Source organism: Myotis lucifugus, unplaced genomic scaffold (assembly GCF_000147115.1).
Source record: "Myotis lucifugus unplaced genomic scaffold, Myoluc2.0 scaffold_71, whole genome shotgun sequence".
In the NCBI taxonomy this organism is placed as follows: Eukaryota; Metazoa; Chordata; class Mammalia; order Chiroptera; family Vespertilionidae; genus Myotis; species Myotis lucifugus.
The window spans coordinates 159,354-170,646 of NW_005871119.1; the positions used below are offsets into that span (position 1 = coordinate 159,354).

Here is an 11,293-nt window from a genome sequence, read left to right on the forward strand (position 1 = left end):
GCTATCAATATGGGTTTCACCTACTTACACATAAGTGATCATTAAAGAGGCCAGCAAGTCACACAGTGGATATTTATTTGGCCCCTCACACTGATATAACTGCTGTTTATTCCATTTTACAGGAGGAAATTGTATATAGTGAGATGCGGCATAGCTCATAGCAGTGTGCATAGTGGTTAGACACACACCTCAGTCAGACAGTTCATGGCCAAATCCTGACTCCGTCATTTGCTGGCTGTGTGACCTTGGTCCAGTCACTGAGCCTCCAAACTTCCATTCTCTTATCTACAAAGTGGAGATAGTAGAACCTATATCACAAGATATGTAGGAATTAAATTTAATAATGCACATGAAATATTTACACAGTGACTGGCACATAAATATCACTGAATAGTGACTGCTATTATGGTTTCTACTATTCCCACTTTATTAGCCTGAGTTCCAAGTTTTATAGGAGAAAAAAAAAAAGAAAATAGCCCTGACTCATGACAAAATGTTTTCAGCCCTTCCAACGTCCTCTTAGACTTTTCTTATGCTCTTCCGCCCCGTCTTAGGGTTTCATGTTGCTCTAAGTTCTCTATTAGAGTATCCTTACCATGGCATTTGGAGAAGAAGGTGTGCCCTATCTCCTCATGTAGTTTTCTACTCCATTATTATTACTTGGCCTCTCCCTCATTGACCTCAGTGTAGCTGAGTGAATTAATCAGACCCCATAAATCTATAAGATGTGAATAACTGATTGTCCTGTGTCCCTTCTAGGGATATTTGTGTTTTTATAAAGGACCTCTTAAGCCAAGTGAGTCTCTAATTTAATGTTCGTTAGAGTACTTAATTTCATGCTGAGCCTCAAGAGATGGCTAATGTGTTTCGCAGTCAGATCATTTTGGAACGTGCTGGGATAAACAGAGAAACAAGGGCCTTGACTGTAGGATTTCCTATAGCCTAATACACTACACAAATCTCTGAGAAGGGGGTATACTGTGCAGTGTTTCCCACGTGTAACTGACAAACCCCTTTTCGTGGCCAGAAGCAGTGTCTGGGGAACTCGGGTAGATAGGGAAGGCAGTGTTTTAAGATGGGAAGGCGAGCCTGTAAGTAACAGGTTCTACGTGAGTGTTGGTGCCCACTTCCCAGCAGTTTCTTCTAGGCAACTTACGATGGTTCATTCCTTTTGTACTTTGGAACCATAGAAGCTCTTCAAAGACTCCAGGATTTTTTTTTCTATAATTAACATCATCTGTTGGGGGCGGGGGTTGGGGGGGGAAGCAACACATATTGGGAACCATCAACATTTTATAAATTGGGCATTTATAAACTGGGTCTACCTGTATTTTAATGGATTTTTCTAACTCCAAATAGAAGAACACATATTCTTAAAACATGAAACTATATTTTTAACCTAGTGAAAGTAGATCATTTTCCAAATAACTAGAGCAGTACAATACTTGAAAACAACAATAAATTTAAGTAAAAATAAAGACATTATGGTGTCATCCCCTAATTTTATTATCTCTTTATTTCTTTAAAACAAGTCCTTGGTTGTACCTGAAAATGCTTTTCAAGGGTTATGAAGACCTACCTTTTATGAATACTTTGTAAACCTTTTGTATTAACAGTATAATTTCTCCTGCACTAGACTATAAAAAATTTTTTTAAACTAGAAGTTTTACCTTACCGTTGTATATTTCAATTTATTGGCATTAAAGAAGACATCCATGTTGCTAGAAACCACTAAAGACCTCACAGTGATGTAGTGAATCAGTACCACCTGGACATCAACGTTTACTGTCTTAAATTACATAATAAATTTATTTTTGGTTTAATTTTCACATCCATTAATTTCTAGTGATACATAAAACATGCTTCTCAGAGCCCTTATACAATGAGAATCCTGTTACCTTTTGGGTCCTAATAGGCCTCACAGTATCAACACTGTACCACTTGCATGCAACTAACATGAAGGGGCGCAAAGAGTTGTTTTGTGACCACCAACAGTGCATGGGCCATAAAAATGCGTTTTAAGAAATTCATGTTGTATAAGGGAGCCTTCTTCGCAATTTAATGTGGTTCTTTTACTATATTTCTTCTCTTTTTATTCCTTTAATTTCTGCTGTTTTAAAAACTGCACCCAAGATGCCTTTGCAGCTTCTCCCGGGGAGGCCCCTGCAGCATCCGAAGGGGCCGCCGCCGCAGCCACCCCAACCCCTGTAGCCGCGGCACTTGATGCATGTTCAGGAAATGGTGGGTTTCAAGTCACGAGCCCGTCTGTTGTTTTTCTGTCCTAATGTGAAACTGCCGTAGTTAGATGGGGCCATATGTGTTTCTAATTTTACTTTCTTCTGAGTAAAAAGTGTCATTCATCGTAGCTGACTAAATAATGCCGGCCCTTAAAACATTAAGACAATGAAGTGCATACTTATCAAAATTGACAATTTCTCAAGATTGACAATTTTTATCAGTGCAAGTATGCCCTCTTAATGTTTTTTTTTTTATTCTCTAATGCTATATTGCAACTCTTCTGTAACACAGAGTTCAAATATATAGGCATGTTTTAATGTATTTTCTATTGGATTACGTGAGGATTTGAAGAATAACAATCTCTGATGTTAGACTGTAGGCTAATCTTACAAGTACCTTGATGTGTTTTGGTTTCTTAACTTGCAGTAACTGCTAAATTTTCTTGTTTTTTTTCTTTAGAAAAACATCCTAATCACTGACCCCTGCTAATAGGGCAGTAGTTTAGTCCAAGCAGCCTAATGAATGCCTAGCTAGTGGGTAAATATCCATGTCAGGTGTCTCTTACCGTAGTTATGATGCCAGTCTCTCGTCTCTTTCGGTAACTGATGCTGTATGTGTCTCCACTTTCCTTTCCAAAAGACCCCTTTGCCCCGTCCGAAGGTAGTGCAGAGGCTGCACCTGAGCTGGACCTCTTTGCAATGAAGCCACCTGAGACCAGTGTTCCTGTAGTTACCCCTACAGCTAGCACAGCCCCTCCGGTTCCTGCCACTGCTCCTTCTCCTGCTCCCGCCATTGCAGCGGCCACTGCTGCTACTACCGCTGCTACCACCGCCACCGCCGTCACCGCCACCACCTCCGCCACCACCACCACCACCACCACCGCTCCTCCTGCTCTAGATATCTTTGGTGGTAATTTTTTGTTCTTGTCATTGAACTCATTACATCTGGTGGAGTGAATGCTGGTACTTGCGATATACTGCATCCACAGCTATCACTGCATGACCACTTGGTAACTGAATGGTTCTCTAGAAACCATGTGCTGCGTTTGTCAGAATTCCCCAGACGACTAAGTCAGAACTGGAAAGTGATGCTGTTTCAGGCATCCAGCTGAGTAAAGGCATGTGTGTTCTTGGTCTTAGATTTATTTGAGTCTGCTCCTGAAGTCGCTGCAGCGCCCAAGCCGGATGCTGCTCCTAGCATAGACCTGTTCGGTACAGGTAAAGCCAAAGCCACCCTCCCCTCTCTTACGTTAGTTTTCCCAAATGTGTTGGTGACTAAGCTCTTTGTACTCGCCTGTGTGAATGCATTTGTTAGATGTTTGGCTTTGATTTCAGCTTTCTACTTACTTCTGCTTGGTTTTGGTTTGTTTCCCTTTCGGAAGATGCTTTCTCCTCTCCACCACAAGGGGCCTCTCCTGTGCCTGAGAGCTCTCTCACCGCTGACCTCTTATCGGGTGAGTCCTTTTGCCCACATCAAGCCTTCAGATGTCCTGTGGGGGTCACGTGTGGAGAGGGCAATATGAAAGCGTGCAGTTTGTCTTGGGTCCTCTTAACCAAAAAAAAAATCACTTTTAAAAATCTCGTTCTTTGGCCCGTCACCAACCGAGGAAGGTTAATATTTCAAATCTAACGCAATGAAAAGACAAAACTTTTTTTTTTTTCACACTGAAACCTCTGACCTCGAGATGTCAAATTTTATTTTCTTCGGGGAAGTGTGTATTTTTAGATCCATTTGCTTTCCCTTAACTGTCAAGACTGTCTGCATTGTACCGCCTGCTGTTAAACGTGAAATCTCAAGGAGCCCTTTGTCAAGGCTCACGGTTTCATTTTCCTTTGGGTGACGCGCCGTGTTTCCTGTTGTGTGCTTCACTGCAGTGGATACATTTGCATCACCGGCTCCTGCAACCACTGCCTCCCCAGCAAAGGTGGATTCTTCAGGTGTGATAGACCTTTTCGGGGGTGCGTATCTCTCCTCCTTCAACACTTAACAGTCTTATTTTTTTCTTCATAATAGTTTATAGATCCTCCCTTTCATTTTTTTTTTAACCATGTGAAGTCATTTCCATCTCTTGAATGTAAACTCCAGTTTTTAAGATCTTTGCCATTTCTTTGCATCATCTTCATCCTCATCAGTTCATAATTTTCCGTGCATGGCCTAACAACTCCAGATGATTGTTTTTTAACTCTTTGTTCATCCTTATGTGGAATCAGCTCATTTGAATTTCTTTCTACTGTTCTTCCCTGGCGATCCTGATCTGTTGGCTAAAGCAACATTTCTAAGTTCTTAAAGGCAATATAAAAATGAACTAAATTCAGAATTGAAAACAAACAAGCTGGTCAAAACTGAACATATAAGCTCTAGATGTCATACATTATTTTGTAGAGTTTATTTATGTTGAGTTTGATGTTTTAAAATCCTTCCAAAGAATTGGAAGGTATTTCACTGATTTAAATGTATTTTCCTCTTCCTGTATATGTTATTTAAAGGCAGGAAAATGCGCTGAATTAACTCCTGAATTACTCCTTTGGATGATTTATTTAAAGTCTTCTGTTAGCAGTAAATGTACAAGGAAAAAATTCAGGATAGAAGTGATTTCTTCATGAAAATCCATAAGTGTGTATCTACTGGCTAAAATATTATCGTTAGCAAGTTAAACCCACACTAAGTACTCTGTGTGCCCTGATGGGTAGGGTACACGAGGGGTGCAAAGATGTCACAGTTTCTGACATTCAGAGGCTCAAAAATTGTGGCAAATAAACATGAAACTTTGACATATGAGTATAAGAGGGCTGTTGCTGCTGCTTGAATTGTTTTAAAAAATTTAAGTTTAATAGAGTTATAAATGGGAAAGTTTTATTACCTTTGGACAAAATTCTTAACACTTTGATCTTATTTTGATAAATGACAGGATTTAGTCCAAAAGTTTTATCCTTTAAAAAGTTATCTTACTCTTACAAAGGCGTTAATTCTTAACTATTATAGCACTCTTTTGTTTTGAGAGAATAAAGTTATCAGAGCATAATTCAATTCACTCTGTCATTTCACATATCCATAGGTGACTAGCTCACCGTACAAAGCTCCATATGTATGCATTTATCTGCAAAACACTTAAATTACTCACTGTACTTACCGTTTACACTCTTTTACTTTTTTGCTGCATAATGGATAATGGGTAGATGCATTTGGAACTAGTGCTTCTGAACCCCAACCTGCACCTCAGGCTGCTTCTAGTTCATCAGCATCGGCAGACCTACTAGCTGGTAATTAAATTAAAATAAAATGGTATTTTGTGGAAGTTAAGTTTGGATATATTTTTATAAGTAACAGCTATTATATAAATTTTAAGGTGTATGTTTTCTTTGAGACATGAAGTTGAAAAACAAGACATTATATAATTGAAGGTTATTTCCCAGAATTTTATGAAATTAGTCTTAAAATCACATTTGTATACAAGCCACCACTGTGGCTCCATGGATGCGTCTAATCTGCCTTACTTTTAGTTAGCACATTTTTTTTGTTTACTTTAGAGCTAATATGCTTATGTTTTAAGCCCTGGCTGGATAGCTCAGTTGGTCAGAGCATCATCCAGATAGGCCAAGGTTGTGGGTTCCATCCCCAGTCAGGGCACATACAAAAATCAACCAATGAGTGCATAAATAAGTGGAACAACAAATCAATGTCTCTCTCCCTCTCCCTCACCCTCTCCTTCTCTCCAGTCCTTTCTAAAATCAATAAAAAATATTTTTAAAATATGCTTATGTTTGATCATTGATTCTATAATATATGAATCACACTAGGAGAAACTCTTAGATTTCCACCATTGGGTTGAAGCTGCTGCCACCTTTTAACACATTGCGTACCGCATAGAAATCTCTAAGACATACACCAGGGACTGCACGTTTTTGGGCAAACTGCACGTTATTTAAATCATCATAATGCACTTTAGGTGTTGTTTTTCAATAATTATAACATTTTTATTTACAAAAACAATTAAACAATTAAAGTTCCTAGTACTTTTTTAACGTATGGTACTGTGTAAAACATTTTCCTCAATGAAGAGGGACCAAACAAAATTTACATAAGTATCTAGATTCGCTCCTTTTTCCATGGGCGTAAAAAACGAGAACACTCGTGAGCGGTCCTTAACAGATGGCGCGCGAAACACGAGAAAACTCCTGAGCGGTACGAAATGTGTTAACAAGCAGATCATTTTTTAAATCTGTAAATCCCTGGAGTAATCCCAGTTCAACAGGGCTATGGTGTGGAATAGATTAGTACAAGATGCCTAGAATTATTGCTCATTGCTAGGATGGGATAGATAGAATAAAAGGAAACATTTCAAGGACTCAAAGACAGTAAAAGCCAACTGTTGTCTTTCTTGGAGGCAAGGCGACGTGTGCTTAATGATAGCCAGACCTGGAAATTATGATTTTTGCAGGCAAAGCACTTGCCAGTTACAAGACCACAAAAGTGAGTTTTGGGTTCTGGTTATCAACTCACAGGACACTGCTGTTTTACCTCGCTCTGACTTAACTTAGAGGGGTGCATAGAGGAAGCACAGCAGCAGCATCACAGAGGACTCAGATACCTAGATGCAGCCTCCTCTGTCCCTCCCCAGTCACCAGAAGGGATGCATTTTGGTCATAATGTCGGTGAGGAGCTGGTGAGAATGTAGGTCCCATAAGCACAGGGAAGCCACCATGTCCAGAGCCTCTCAGCTTAAATTCTCTGCTAGCCATGTAGCCTTTGATAGGGTGACTGGCTCTCGTTTTAGAGTGTAATAGCAATGCTAACACCAGATCTACCAGGGAACATTCATTCTTGGGTGAGTAGTGAGTAATGGCCTCATCAACCTCCAGAGTTGTAGGACATTTGACATGACGGCAAATACTTCCTCAAGAGGCTGCATGGGTTATTACAGCCCCACTCTTGACCTTCCCTTCCATCAGTAATGCAAACTGGATATTTAACAATCTTTCCCAGGGGCAATGGCATTCTTTTATGTCTTTGCCATCCTTTCCTGCAAACAAGACATTCCTATTTGCCAAATCCACTTCATACCAGTGACTGCCAGCTGGTATTTTTCTAAATGACGAAGATTCAGGATTCCACTGTGGACTTGGAAAGTTGCAAATATGACAAGAGGCTGTGCATTTAACACAAACCACAACTGGTTGCTTGGTGGGGGGAAAAAATACTAGCTTATCTGACTTTTCTCCTGGTCCAGATACTCTTCATAGCAGCTTCAAATCGGTCACAGAAACTTTAAGCTCTAGCTAAACCAGTACACTTAATTCAGATATTTAACAGGCTGTAAATGGAAGAATATGTTTTTAGTTAGTTAGCACAAACTATGCTGTAGCAATAAGATTTTAACAGGCTGCAGAAACAGCATCATTTTAAATGCCTTTTGAGGGGAAATGACCTTGTAAATTTTAAAATGAGATTAGTGATTATAAATTTTTGCTTTGAAGTTGTAATTAAGATTGAAATGGTATGAATAAAATCAAATGTTCTGGCTTTTTGCAGAATTGCAGGAAGCCCTTCTTTCTCTCTGGGTATTCTCTCCAAGTCATTGAGATTACTGGTAGGATGCCGATATTATGCATATCTCAGAGTCTGGCTGGAAACTTGAGAGTTAAATTTATAGCAAATAAAGGTTAATATTTTACACAGTGAAGAATACAGCTGGCAAACTTCTCTCAATATATACCAGCTGAAATATAGAGATCTGAAAGATACAGACAGATTTCCTGGATGATGGGTATAAAAATGCATTATTAAGGGAGATTAGGTGTGTTGAAGGATATGCCTAACTTCTGAGGTTGACAGCAAGCAGGAAAACCATATTCTTCCCTGACAGACACAATTCTGAGGTGACTGCACCATAAGTCTATGCTAATAAAGGAATGTGTCACATCCTATCTTTAATTCCAAAGGCGGGGAAGATATGAACCAGCCTTATGAGGCTCTTTGTAGTTTTACATTGTCTGCTAATCACAAGACACAAATTACTTTTTTAGCAGAGTCATAGAAGTCCTTGAATGGATTTAAAATATAAAAATGTTCAGTGTTGAATTAATAACTTAACAATTTTCACTAAATGGGAAGGTCTACAGAGGGCCAATACTTTCATCCTGTGTGGGGCTGGAAAACAGTCTGAAAGTGTCAGACAAAATGTCTCAGGCTATTATTCTTAGCAATATTGACTAGCTCAGATTGATCTTCATAAATGGAATGTGTTGAGAACTGGTTGTACCACTGGGAATAATTGAAATGATACCATCTTTAACACAATGGAGCACATGTGGGTAAGGAGACTATGTGTGAGAGTGTGTTTCACTACCAATAGTTTTAAATTTTCACTCGACTCAAGTAATATGATGGGTTTTGATGTGTCTGCATTAATAAACCTTCATTAAGTGCATAGGCTGTTCCATTTGAGAAAGATACATGTGTAAGACTAATCACCTGTGATAGAAGGCAGTGATTTTGTAGATGGTTGAGCAATCCAGTTATAGTGTAGGAAAGTTCCAATATGCCTGCAAGACATTCAGAAGCCTACTGATTACTACCTTATTTTCAATTCCATAGAATACTTTTCTTCTTAACATAATTTATAACCATATTGAAAGAAAGATTAGTGGTTTCAGTTTATTATTTGCTTCTATTCCTGGACCCTAAAACTTTTCACTTAACAGAAGGAGTTCCCCAAACTTCTTACTAATGTCTATAATTTTCTTGTTTAGCTCTTCATTAAGAGTATAGCAATAGATTTTCCTTTAAGATAATCAGTTGATTATTTTATGTCACTTTATACCTTTTTAATTAAGCTAGGTTTGTGAGGGCACCTACTTCATAACAACTGAGTATAATAGAGAAAGTCATCTTCCCAGATCTTTGTCAAATTTATTAACCTATAGGAAGGTACAAGTCTGGCATTACTCCTGACTGTGGGAAAGAGGCTGTGTAGTATGATGAACGAGTATCTGGAAGATTCCTGTGTGGAATCCTGGCTCTGCATTTGCCATCATTGACCTTGGGCAAATTACTTAACCACTCTGGCCTCAGTTCCCTCATCTGTGGAACTTCATGGGGTTGGTGTTAGGATTAAATTAGCTAAAGTATGTTTTAGGTTGAACAACATAAAATTGCTGCTGTTGTAGGACCAAAATGGTCCAATATAGGAAATTCATGTGGTTCAACCTAATAAATGCATAGAACAGTGCCTGGCACCTGGTGAGCCTCATGCCAATTGGTTTTACCCTTTAATGTCTTAGAGAAGGCACTGTTACTTTTTCTTGTTGTTGAATAGTATTATTTATTTACCTATGGAGAAAATCTACTTATATTACGAAGTTTAGCAGTACTAAGCAGATGAGCCCTGTGTCAAAGCATACATTTTTCTCTTTCTACCACTTAATCTTGGGTAGGTGTGTTAACTTCTCTTGCACCATTTCTTCCAGCCATGGAAAGATAGGATTGAATCAGATGATGCTAAGGCCCTTCCCAACACTAATATGATGTGATTCTAGGATATGTTGTCTTTTCTTGGCCAAGTTTTAAGAAGCTGAGCATCAAGTACAATTGTCTCCACACTCACCTGTAACAAGAAGAAGCACCTCATAGAATAATTGCCTAATAAGCACAGCCATATTCCAACTTTGAGGTGTGGGATGTTTCCCAAAAGTTAGCATTAACACAGCCTACCTCCTTAAAACCAAAATGGTCACATCCACAAAAAAATAATTACTGTTGGCCTATCTTTGCTTCAGACTGATATTAGTTCTTAAAAATATAAAGAATGTCTTTTCTTCAATTAGGAAAGTTCCATGATGCTTATGTCACTCAAATACTAAAATCACTTAAAGTGAACTTTAAAAACCACCTTCTAATAGGTAACAACTTTCCAAATTACTATTTTTTATACATATGCAAGGAAAGCTTAAACCCAAATCCATATCAATTTCCAGGAGCAACATGACTTGAACATTATTGTCTGCTTTAGAAAATAGTAACCAAAGAATTTCAATGGGAGCCATTTTCAAACTTATAAATTGGTTTTATGGAATGCAAGCTTAAGGATATTTTTTGAGCATTCCTGATGATTTTTTCATAAGCAGTTTCTGAAGAAGAGCAGATATGGCTAGATTAGAAAGGAATATACATACCCAAACTGAGTATAAAAAAAAACTCCTGGTAGTAATAAATTCTTTGATAATAGAACATCATCTCAGCTCTTGCTAAGAAATCACTTCACAAGTTGCATATTTTTGTACAGATGAGCTCTGCTTCTGCTTTTGTCTGGGGGTGGAGAGAAATGATTTGCTTCTAGTAGTCAAAAGATAAATATGTAATTTGAGGTTTCCTTAGTTTATAATAGTATGATTTCTCCTCCTTTTATATTCACTAGAGGCCCGGTGCACAAAAATTTGTGCACTGGGGTGGGGGGGGTCCCTCAGCCTGGCCTGTGCCCTCTTGCAGTTTGGGACCCTCGGGGGATGTCCACCTGCTGGCTTAGGCCCACTCCCCGTGGGATTGGGCCCAAGCTGGCAGTCATACATTCCTCTGGCAGCCCGGGAGCCTCGGGGGATGTCCACTTGCCAGTGGGGAGCAGGCCTAAGCTGCAGTCTGACATCCTTAGCACTGCTGAGGAGGCGGGAGAGGCTCCCACCATCACCGCTGTACTGGCAGCCATCAGCCTGGCTTGTGGCTGAGCAGAGCTCCCCCCTGTGGGAGCACACTGACCACCAGAGGGCAGCTCCTGCATTGAGCGTCTGCCCCCTGGTGGTCAGTGTGTGTCATAGTGACCAGTCATTCCCAGTCCTGCTGTTAAGGGCCAGTTTGCATGTTACCCTTTTATTATATAGGAAGTTTTCTTCACTCCATAAACATTAATACAGGGTTCAGGCATTGTCTGACTGTTAGTAGAAAAGGGGAGAAAAGAAGACACAGTTCTTGACATCAAAAGATCATCGCTGGGGTGGGTGGGTGGGTCTGGGGGTGAGAATCAAGAATTATGATGGGGCTTTGGGTGGAGCACATATGTACTTGG

General features: G+C 39.5%; 1 protein-coding gene across 1 annotated transcript in view; it reads left to right on the plus strand.

Moving 5' to 3' along the window:
* Positions 1 to 11,293, plus strand: part of SNAP91 (synaptosome associated protein 91) — a 119,934-nt gene that overhangs the window by 83,706 nt on the left and 24,935 nt on the right. The window contains exons 15-19 of the mRNA XM_023755177.1: positions 2,134 to 2,241; positions 2,878 to 3,147; positions 3,378 to 3,455; positions 3,620 to 3,691; positions 4,113 to 4,196. Of these exons, the coding sequence (XP_023610945.1) occupies positions 2,134 to 2,241; positions 2,878 to 3,147; positions 3,378 to 3,455; positions 3,620 to 3,691; positions 4,113 to 4,196 (612 nt within the window). The remainder of the gene's footprint in view (positions 1 to 2,133; positions 2,242 to 2,877; positions 3,148 to 3,377; positions 3,456 to 3,619; positions 3,692 to 4,112; positions 4,197 to 11,293) is intronic.